The sequence below is a fragment of the Propithecus coquereli genome, unplaced genomic scaffold, assembly GCF_000956105.1.
Source record: "Propithecus coquereli isolate 6110/MARCELLA unplaced genomic scaffold, Pcoq_1.0 Scaffold155, whole genome shotgun sequence".
Taxonomy (NCBI): domain Eukaryota; kingdom Metazoa; phylum Chordata; class Mammalia; order Primates; family Indriidae; genus Propithecus; species Propithecus coquereli.
In genome coordinates this window covers 4,384,244-4,396,064 of record NW_012139969.1, presented here as the reverse complement: position 1 = coordinate 4,396,064, position 11,821 = coordinate 4,384,244, and the positions used below count along the sequence as shown (strand labels likewise).

Below are 11,821 nucleotides of genomic sequence, written 5' to 3'. Positions count from 1 at the left end.
ACTGGCATCTAAACCACTACCTCATTGATGCTTAATAAATAAATATCTGTTGAATATTGAATGAATCGAGTAACCAACTGCCTTTTATGTATAATAAAAGAAATAAGGTCAAAAACTTTATCTTTCCTGGCAAGGATGGCTAGTTAGTTAATTACAAAAGTAGGTTAAAGCATGGAGATCATACAAATGATACACACACGCACCTTTAACAGTTTATTTTTAACTTAAAACACATGTACATTCACTCACCACTTTTTTGATGTGGGGCCAGGAGCTTTTCTTTGAGCACGAATCCCCGATTGTCCTTCGTGCACAAACCACACCCATAAGTATTATCTGAGGTTTCCATTTCTTTAAAGTGGAGTGAGAATTTAGACATTTGGGAAGCAATCTGAGTACCAGAGTGATTCTAGGTTTTTATTATTTTTGCCCCTAATCATTTGCAGTTGTCTCATCCACACCTAATTTGCCAGCAGTTTTTTTTTCCCTTGGCTGCTTGCCTTTATTGAGACTTTCCAAAGCATTCAACGTCGTTTTTGTAGAAACAACTAACAAGTAATCTTTCTTTCTGTGCTCTATTTCCTGGGCTTGTGTACTATTTGAATATTTTATGTCATTACAAATCAAGAGCAACTGGCATAAATAGGTCTGGGAACGTGGTTGACACTATATGAACACAACGCATCTGGCGGGAGCAGAAGTGTGCAAGCGTACTGGGGAAGAACCTGCTGGAATCTTGTCTGTGGGAAGCCCGGGAGGAGCCATCTGAATGGTAGGCATAGAGACGAGGAGGAAATAAAATAGTTTTTTGGAGGACTGCCCTGGCAAACCCCTACCTATAAAATGACAGCAAGCGTTCAGACAGTATTGATTTTTCTTTATGTCTGGCACAGCCCTGTACCTGGACCCTGTCCTCATCACTCAGTACTTGACTGTGGGAGTTGCTAGAACATTCTGTACCAAAAAGGTCTCAGTGTAGTTAAGGTGTGATCACTGGGCTGCCAACTACCCATTCCTTACATCCATGTGGATTTACATGCCTCAGGTTAGCATTGACAACCCCCCATCCCCACCAGGGATCAAAACCAATAATTCCAACTTGTAGGAATCTTAGGATTGTCTTCCTTTTTCCAAGAGGGAGTCCCGGGATGCACTTAGGAAATGCTTTTTTGGGGAAGAATGCCACAGTCACAGCAGCTCTTTGCATTTCTTTAGTTAGTGGTGTTTCCTCCCTCCCTCTCTTTCTTCTTTTCTCCCTTCATTTTATTGATCCTTCCTTTCTTTTATTCACTTGATGTTTAGTAGCCCTGACGATGGATCCAGACTGTGCTGATTGTTCTGCTAGTTGCAAAGATGTATCAGAAACCATTCCCTCAAGCAACCCCCCCATTGAGTAGGGGAGTTTGCCAAAGGCTGCTGTGTCTAAGAAGCCCTGCACGATAGAATACCTCACATTGCCACAGGTCCTGGTTCAGAAAACAGAAATGACTGCCAGAGTTGAGAACCTGGAAATAAGCAGTGAAGACTGATATCCAGTTGGATTAGGTGTGCTTAAATCCACACTCTGAAATGGAGAGACCTCACTCTGCACAAGCCCGGCATGCCTTTTCCCAGAGCCTGTTTGGTCTTGGTCTGGCTGCAGCTTGCTTGTCTGAAGGTTTCTGGGGCCAAAGCTGAGTTAAGAGGACACAGCCTCGTCGAAAGCACGGGAAGCAACGCTTGACAGCAGGAAGGAGACAGCTAAGTGCCAACTGGGTTCGAAAAGCCCTAGGTGTCTGGGGATCTCGAGCCCAGCCTGCCGTGCCCGGCAGACCACCACCTTGTGCTGCACAAATTGACTGATATTCACGGTGGCGACTCTGAGCCAGCTAAGGAAGGTTACTTACGCTCAGATTATTCTGTGTAAGAAAATGGGAAATAAATAAAATGCATTTTTTTTAAAAAAGTTTGGGATGTACGTGTTAGCTTCATTTATTTTGAAATTTAGAATGTCCTCCAGCGGGGCTGGGTAAATGAGGCTTTATTGCACCCACTTATTTTCTAATGATTCTTGTAAGCAATGGCAGAAAATAAAACAGATGTCAAGTCACAGCCTGATACAAACTGGGGAAGAAACTTGATGTGATGAAATGGCAAATGCTTGTTTCGTGTAACCGTGTTGTGTCCTAATGAGGCCCCGGAGTACAGTGCTTAAGAGTCCAGGCCAAGGGTCTGACCGCTGGTGTTTGGAATCAGGCCTTGCCACTGGCAGGTACGTGTGCACTTCAGTAAATGATGTACCCTCTCGGTGCCTCGATTTCCATACATGCAAATGGGCATAATATAAGTGATAGGATGGTTGTGAAGATTAAATGAAATACGCTTGTATGTGCTGAGAGCAGTGGTGACTATCAGGTGTCATTGGTAACCCGTCTCCCTCCCTCGCTGTCTTCACTATGAGCTGCTGTCGGAGGAAGGCCGAGGGCTGAGCTGAACATGGGGAAATGCACGCTTAGCAAAGATTTTTTTATCTCCAGAGTGTGCGGGGTGGGATTTCACTTTAACACTAAGATTTTGGCTCTCTTTCGCTAAGGTGGTAAAATTTTATTAGTGATCCGATTGCTCCTGAAATATCTCTTGGGTTGTATTAATTGAAGAAGAAAAGAAGTAAAGTTTTGTTTTGTTTTGTTTTGTTTTTTTCCTGTTTTCCTTGTTTTGTTACTTGATATACCCAAGTGGTGTTGAGTTCATTGAGGTCGTTGGGGGTGTGCAGTGGCTGTGGCGGGATCCCCCCTCACTGCGGTGGAGAAGGGAAAGTTTGGGGGCTGGGGAGCAGGACTGGCCATGGCAGATACAGAAGCCCAGAGCCCCAGTTCCGTGATGTAAATCTGGTACCAAATTTCAATGAGTATTATTCTCTACATGAGGAAATGAAATGATAGAGTGTTTAAAATCTAGAACAGTGCTGGGTGGATGGCATAACTATTTTTTTTGTTTTTTTGATTAGTGTGCAATGTTAGGTTATTTCGACTGCAAGGTGAATCGGAAAGTCTTGGTAGGAATGTGGCTTCCCCCCCGCCGCCTGGAAGGGAGTGTGTGATTTGTTTGCCAAAGGCCCTGGTAGCCTTCAATCTGTCAAAACGTTGCAAGCTGGGAGCAGTTTGCCAAAGCAAACTATCAAAGTGAAATAACACACGAGTTGCATACACACACGCATACACACACACACACATGCTCTCCCATTCCCCAAACATTAATTTCTAATTAGGTCGAGAGGAACAAGGATTTGGGATAGATTGTTGGTGTTTGGAAGAGGGGTGTGCACAGCTACAGACTCCCAGTTAGCTAGGTATGTGTGAGCAGGGCGAGGTATCCTAAAACAGTCTGCTGAGCAGAAGTGGGAAACTCAGCCCTCGGCAGAGTTTCATCTGGCCCTTGGGGTTATATAGTGCTCTGCCTGCTGTTACTGTAGCCCAAAGAATAATTTCCCCTCTGGGGGAATTTATTGTATTCCATTCAGAGCAGAGCCCATTTAGTAACTAAGATATTATTCCAGAATAAATTTTGCTGGGTGCTTCTGTGGATTTTAGCTTCATTAGGGCCCAGCTAGATGAAAAGAAGCATTTGAACACCTAAATATAATATGCGTTGCATTTTTGCAATAAGAGGCACCAGCAAACATTTTGCTGCCGTACCTCATGCACATCTTATGAGGATGGTTCTTTGGGAAGGGTCGCACGGAAATTCAAAAGCACAACTGATTTTTATAAATCCCTCATAAAGTAACTTTTAAAAGCTTCCAAAGTTACTCTGGACATTTTCGAATGTGTTAACTCACACCATTTTCACTTATCTTGAAATTTCAGAGGTTGCCAAGATGGGGAAGCATCATTCATTCATTCAGTGAATCAAGCTCTCACCACATAGCAGGTGCTCTGCTAGGCGCTAGGGAATGAAGTGGTGACAAAACAAAGTCCCCGATCGCGGGGCTTACGTTCCCGTGGGTGGGGGGAGAAATTTAAAGGAAAAGGACATGATACATGCAATGGTAAGTGCTATGAAGAAGAGGCTGGGCTGGGAGAAGGAGCACTGTTTTATGCAGGGTCAGGGAAGCCTTATGGAGACAAGAGCCTCTGGGCAGAGACCTGAAGGAGGTGAGGGGACGAGTAGAGTCGAATGCAGCTCCTCTGAGACAGAGGAAAACCTAGACTCTCCCCTCCTGGAAAACCTTTCACTCCCTCTCCTGCCCCAAGTCCCCCGAAGGCTGTGGAAGCGCAACCTGCAACCTCCAATCAGTGGTTACGCAAAACTGCTCCCGGTTGCATTACAAATATGTGGCTACTGTGTGTGCCAGGAGCTTCGAGGGGCTGCAGTGTAACACATTTATGGAGCTGCTGTTTGTTTTTTTAACAAAACCACACCAGTCTGGTTTTCTTTTTAAATGGATAAACAGTGCCAGAATGTGTTACGAGTGATCCAGATTTGTAGACACGGGTTCATAATGTGCTTTCTCACACATGAACTCGTTTGAGGCAGGAGGACAGGCTACATTATTCCCATTTTACAGATGGGTAAACTGAGGCACGGGGGGAGGTGATTTGCCCAAGGTCATGCCACCAAGGAGCGTGGACTCCAGAGTTGTGATGCACGTATTCTTGGCTTGGAGGTCAAGCTGGATCTACTAGGGACATAACTAGAATATGAGTATGCTTTTCCCACCCTACCTGGGGACCCACTCTCTTAAATGCCCCAGCCCCATCTCTGGAAGACATCTTGGGCAGCTTTTCTTTTTGTGGGTTTAATGAACAGCCTTATTTTCAAGTATTGCAAAGTCAAAAAAAAGAAGTTTGTGTGGCGGGGGTGGAGAGGGGAATAGTTTTATTGGTTGAATGCCTGTGCTTTCAGTAATGGTTTTTGGAATTGATCCAGGACATCAGTTACATCACCACCTCGACCTGTACCTCTGGCTTCTTGTGTACTGAGCAGCACACATCTGTGTGCTGTGCTTGGGACAGTACAGGTAGGGAACGTTCTCCATCCTCGTAGGAAATTCCATTGGCCGGCCCTGGCCTACATCCTCAGCAAGTTATAAATCAACTCTTTTATTCTTTTCACCACGAATTTCATATTGCATTTTTCTGAATAAATCCGTTACTTGGAAAGATGCTGTTATAAATATACTACATCAAAAAGAAAGTCTAGTCAGATAGAAAAATTTTAGTCTCCCATCCAATCTAAAGCTCCTTTCCTCCCGTGAGCTGGGCCTGGTCTAGCCTCAGACCCCTGTGGTGGGGAAGAGGGCGTGGCTGGTCCTCACACTCCTAGTTCCCTGCCCCGGCCACTCGCTCTGCCATTGTTAATCTCTCCGGGATGGAGCGAGGAGAGGGTCCCAGTGGGATTGGTGCCCCCTGTAATCCGGGGCTGCGGATGTCTAAGTTTCAGATTCTTCTCTCTCAGGACACGTTCGTTGGCCCTTTGGAGAACCTCCCCCCAACTGGGGTCTCCCCCTGCCCCATCCCCTGGTGCAGGCCGTGCAAGTACTGGCTGACCCCTTGTGACCTACCCCTGCCCCCCAGCTCCTATATGCCATGGGCACATGCCGCACACCTTTTTGGGGGGTCACTTCATTCTAGTGAGCAATCTTCTTTGGTGAGGTCCTTTCCAGATGATCTAAGTCCAGTGTCTTTCCATGGTGCCAAATATATATCTATATCTATCTATCTATCTATCTATCTATATATATATATATATAGTTCATGGGAAAAATGCAGCATCTCCTGCCCCTCTAAGCTCTAGAAATACAGACTGCTCCCACCCTGTCCCCTTCTGCACTCTGCCCTCCCAGACACTCCAGCCAGCTTGGGGCCTTTCCATATTTTTCAGAGGAACATCAGACACCAGTCCTTATGTCCCCATACACCAGGGGGTCCAGACTGAGCTCTCTGCATGGTTGTCCCCCTTGCTTCACTTAGGAGAGAGCTCCTGCTTTTCCTTCCCTAGGGGAGAGAGGAAGGGACACTCAGCACTCCTACAGCCCTCTTCAAGGAAATCCATAGCTAGCAGACTTCTCCCGTCCTCCAGCCTCCTTGTGCATACAGGTGGGAGGTGGGTGAGGGGCTGCAGCCCAGGATGGGTGGGGACACCTCCTTCGTAGACCCTAATAGTGCAGCCCTTGGCAATGTGGGCACACTTATTATGTGTGGTCTTCAGCTTTGAGGCCTCAGCTGTAACTCTAAGACAACAAAAAGGGGACATTTAACACCTTTTTACACTCATTCCCTGCTCTTACTGCGTCACACGGTCTCTAGTCAATCTGTCCATGTCCCTTCTGTGTGGTCTGCTGGGTCATTTACAGACAAAATGGGTGTTGGGGTGGAATTTCGGATTCTTAGAGGTGGTGGAAGCCTTATCTAACCCCACAAGGCCTAACCCCCAGGTGCAGGCAGGTTTTCCTCATCCCCACCCCAATATGGTGGTTTTTCTTGGGCTGGGTTGGTATTTCACATCTTTCAGTTATTTTGGAGGCTTAGAAAAAACACAACCACTGTGTTATTTAACTTAGCCGCCCTTAGTGTTAACCCCTAAAAAAGTTCAGAAGGTGTAGCAGCCTCTTTATAGGGATGCTTAACACGGTGACTTTGACGATTTGAATCAAGAGCCTTGGGCATTTCGGTTAATTGACAATACTTGTCTCTCCTCTGACTCACTGGACCGGGCATCTCCCCTCTGTCATGTTCAGTGATTCAGAAGGTGAGAATGTTCGCGGCTTAGAGACATCAACGCACCCAGCATCACCCGGATGGGAGTGGAGTTGGGATTCCAGCCTGGATGTGTTTGAATCCACAGCTTCATGTTCTCTCCAGCTGTCCCAGCCGGCTCCTGTTTCCACGCCTTCCCTTTATTAGATGACAAGTCTTAATCAGGGCTGGTGACAGTGGGGCTTAGTGCAGCTAATCCAGCCCTTGGAGGGCATATGTGACACCAAAGGGCTAGGGGTGGGCGGAGGAAAGGTTTCCAAGGGAGCCTGGGCTGTAAGGCGAGGAACGTCCCTGGCAGGCTCAGAACCCTCACTTTTACCCTGACCTTCCCACTCCCCGAAGCACCACGCACGCACACGACCACATGAGCACTCAGGCTGTCAGGTGTGATGCGTTATCTTACTCAGTTCCCCCCCAAACCTCCCAAGACAGCCTCTGTTGTTATCCCCAATTTGCAAGGGAAGAGCTGGAAGCGCAGGGAGGTTAAATGCTCTGACCTAGAAGCCCTGCTGGAAGCGGCAGGGCTGGGATCTGATCCCAGATCTGCCCCGTGCCATGCCCTGACACAGCGCTGTGCTGCCTCCTCCTGCGAGGCTGGCCCTTTGCTCCTTCACTGGGTCACATCCCCATGCCCAGGTTCTCTGCCGCCCAATGATGCCACGGGATGCTGCCTTCCACTGGGTGCTGCTGCCTGGAGTATACTCACGGCCCTGCCTGTTGCTGTTTTCCCTTTTCAGCGTCCTGGGTTCCCTCCTGCTGCTTGGATTCCAGCTCGTCTGCCCACAGGCCTCCTCTGAACACAGAAAGGTAAGCCAGAGGTTTCTGTTTCTGCCTGAGGGGCTGGGGTCACTTCCGTCACTGCCCTGAACCTTGTTTTATTGGGAGGTGAGTCACCACCGTTTCGGAGAGGAAGCACCATTTACAGACTGCTCACCAGCCCTCCCGTCCTTCCTAAATCCCTGCGGCTTAAACATGAAGCTGGTGGCTGGAGTCAGTCTTTGATCTGAGAGCAGTGCTGGCTTTGCATCCTGTGTCCGTTAGAATGGACGGTTAAGTCAGCGAGAAGACTACAAAGGCCTGGGCAGGGCGAAGGAGCCCCCGTAGCAACAGCGGAGCACAGTGTGGAGCTTTTACCTTCTCCGGGGGCATAGTCAGCGTTGAGGGGAGGGATGATTAGAGAGGGAGCTGCAGCTGTAGCTGTGGCTGTCACTACGCAAGAGAACCCCCTAACAGGGAGGCAAGACCTTTGGTAGAGGGACATAACCACTGCCGACCGGTAGCCAGACAGGGAGAGAGCTGGGAAATAAGAACTTGGCCCTCTTTCCTCCTACCCCTCATCTCCTGCTGGGGACAGCCTTTGGCTGACCCAACCAGAAGACAGAACAAGAAGCCCTTGATGCAGTCCCCAAAGGCCAGCCTCCTGGGCCACAGGGCTGTGTGGAGAAGCGTAGCGAGAGCCTTTGGAGGGGCACGTGGGCAGTACGGAGCCCGCTTCCCTTCAGGCTCTGTGTGTTTTGTCGTAAATGAACTACCCGCTGTTGCTGAACAAGCCCAGTGCCGTCCTACAACAGAGCAGGTGCTTGACGAATGTTGCTTTAGAAATAGATGTGTGACGGGACTCTGAGAAAGTCCCTAAAACCCCTTTCTGCTACCTAGGTGCTCCTCATGTCTACCTGTAGCGAAGTTCAGGCTCCTGAGAGGGGCTAAGCCATGTGTACCTAAGCATGAGTCAGTGGGTTGGATCCTTTCCTGAGAGAGCATTTTCACAGGGGAAGTTCGGTAGAGAAGGGGCCGAGAAAAGAGAGTATGTGCACAAGTTCGAGTGGATGTGACCATTCTTGGGAGCAGATCTTGGTGTTCTTGTCTGATTAATTTAATTGCTGTTGTGTTCTGGCTCTGTTTTCCCGGGCCAGGTATAAGCCTCTATGGAACTGTATCTCCCACTAGGATGTCAGCTCCATGAAAGGGGCCTCTTGCTGGGCTCGTTCACCGCCATACGCTCAGCTCCTGGAGCAGAGCCTGGCACGTTACAGGAGCTGAATGGCTGGATGAATGGAAAACCTGGCCAAGGTCTAATCCATTGCACTGGATTCACTTGGAAATTACACCCCCTCTCTCCACTGCATGGTACCCATTCAAATTTCAAGACTCAGGAAAGACAACTGTCTATTTTAGTTATTAATTATATTATTCAAAAAAATAAAAACACAAAACATTTTAAAAGTTATATTATTTATGTTTAGAATTATTGGAGTTGTTAATCCTAATAGTTGGATCAATTTGCCAATGTTCTTGTTGTTACGGCTCAAATAGACTATCATAACTGAAAATATTTTATAAATGATCCATTTACTTTGCTGTTTCTCTTCATTTTTCGAGTCAACCTGAAGGATATATATGTAACCTGAACGAAAGGTCCCCAAATAGGTATTTCCCTTATCTTTCTTAAAGTGTTTGTTCTTAGAAATGGAAAAAAAAGGTTTATAAGTTACTTTATTATTTTAAAAAAAAATTTATTGACACGTTGTAATTGTACATGTTCATGGGATATAATTTGATGTTTTGATACATATACATGTTGTATAATGATCAGTCAGGGTGTTCAGCATCAGTTATCTCACGCATTTATCATACCTTTATGGTGAGGACATTCGAATCCTCTCCGCTATTTTGTAATATACGATACCTTATTATTAACCAGTGACACTGCCGTGTAATAGAACACTGGAACTTATTCTTCCTATCTAATTGTAACTTTGGACCCAGTTGACCAATGTCTTCCCATCCTCTTCCCTCCCCTCCCCAGTCTCTGGTAACCACTGTTCTACTCTCAGCTTCTGATCTTTTTTTTTTTTTTTCAGATTGCACGTGAGTGAGATGGTATGGTATTTGTCTGTTTGTCTTTCTGTGTCTGGCTTATTTCACTTAACATGATGTCCCCCAGGTTATCCCAAATGACAGAATTTCATTTTCTTAATGGCTGAATCTTATTTCCATTCTGTATATATACCACATTTTCTTTATCCAGTCCTCTGTTTTTGTACAGTTGGGTTGATTCTGTATCTTGGCTATTGCAAGTGCAGATGTCTCTTCAACATACTGATTCCACTGCTTTTGGATATGTACCCCGGAGTGGGATTGCTGGATCATATTGTAGTTCTGTTTTCCATAGTGGCTGTACTAATTTACAACCCCGCCTCCGGTGTATAAGTGTTCCCTTTTCTCCACATTCTTGTCAACATCTGCTTTCTTTTCTCTTTTTGATAGTGGCCATTCTAATTGTAGTGAGGTGATATCTCATTGTGGCTTTGATTTACATTTTCTTGATGATTAGTGATGTTGAGCATTTTTTAAAATACCTGTTGTACATTTGTATGGCTTCTTTTGAGAAATTCCTATTAAAGTCTTTTGCTTATTTTAAAAATCGAGTTTTTTTTTTTTTTGCTATTGAGTTGTTTAAGTTCTTTATATATTCTGGATTAATGCCTTGTCAGATGTATAGTTTGTAAATATTTTATCCCATTTTGTAGGTTGTCTCTTCATTTTATTGATTGTTTCCTTTGCAGTGTAAAAGCTTTTTCATTTCATATAATCCCATTTGTCTATTTTTGCTTTCATTGCCTGTGCTTTTGAAGTTTTATTTAAAAAAATCCTTGCCCAGCACAATGTCGTAAGCATTTCCTGTATGTTTTCTTCTAGTAGTTTCATAGTTTTGGGTTTTACATTTAACACTTTAATCCATTTTGAGTTGATTTTTGTATATGGTTAGCAGTGTGGGTCTAGTCTGATTCTTCTGCAGGTGGATGTCCAGTTTTCCAGCACCATTTATGGAAGAGACTGCCTTTACCCCAGTTGTGTTCTTGGTACCTTTGTTGAAAATAAGTTTGCTGTAGGTGTATGAATTTATTTCTGGTTTCTCTATTCTGTCTCACTGATCTGTGCATCTGGATTATGCCAGTACCATGCTTCTTTGGTTAATATAGATTTGCAGTATATTTTGAATTCAGATAGTGTGATGCTTCCAGTTTTGTTCTTTTTACTCAGTATTGCTGTGGCTATTCAGGGTCTTTTGTGATTCCATATGAATTTTAGGGTTGTTTTTTCTACTTCTGTGAGAAGCGTCATTGGTATTTTGACAGAAATTTGATTAAATCTGTAGATTGCTTTGGGTAGTATGGACATTTTAACAATATTAATTCTTCCAATCCGTGAACACGGATATCTTTCTACTTATTTGTGTCTTTTTCAATTTCCTTCATTAATGTTTTCAGTATAGACATCTTTCACCTCCTTGGTTAAGTTTATTCTTAGGTATCTTATTTTTTTGTAGCTATTATAAATGAATTATTTTCTTGATTTCTTTTTTAGATAGTTTGTAATTGGCATATAGAAATTCTACTGATTTTTTATATTGATTTTGTTTCCTGGGACTTTGTAGAATTAATTTATTAGTTATAATAATTTTTTGGTGGAGTCTTTAGAGATTTCTGTCTGTAAGATCATGTTATGATGAACAGGAACAATTTGACTTCCTCCTTTCCAATGGGGATGCCTTTTGTATCCTTCTATTGCCTAATTACTCTGGCTAGGACTTTTAGTACTATGTTGAATTGGAGTGGTGAAGGTGGGCATCCTTGTCTTGTTTCTGATCTTAGAAGAAAAGCTGATAGCTTTCTTCACTATAATGTTAGTATAATGTATACTTTCAGTACATATTGTTCAGTGTAATGTTAGCTGTGCATTTGGCGTATATGGCACTTATTGTGTTGAGGTACATACCTTATATACCTAATTTGTTGAGAGTTTTTTATCATGAAGGAATGTTGAATTTTGACAAATGCTTTTTCTACATCTATTGAAATGATCATATGGTTTTTGTCTTTCCTTTTTTTAATGTGGTGTATCACATTTATTGATTTATGTATGTTGAACCATCCTTGCATTCCTGGGATCAATCCCACTTGATCATAGTGAATGATCTTTTTAATGTGCTGTTGAATTCAGTTTGCTAGTATCTTGTTGAGAAATTTTGCATCTGTTTTTGTCAGGATATTGGCCTATATTTTTCTTTTTTTGTTGTGTCC

General features: G+C 44.3%; 1 protein-coding gene across 1 annotated transcript in view; it reads left to right on the top strand.

The window, feature by feature from the left end:
- THSD4 (thrombospondin, type I, domain containing 4) overlaps window positions 1-11,821 on the top strand; it is a 655,655-nt gene that overhangs the window by 4,071 nt on the left and 639,763 nt on the right. The window contains exon 2 of the mRNA XM_012640568.1: window positions 7,475-7,544. Within this exon, the coding sequence (XP_012496022.1) occupies window positions 7,475-7,544 (70 nt within the window). The remainder of the gene's footprint in view (window positions 1-7,474; window positions 7,545-11,821) is intronic.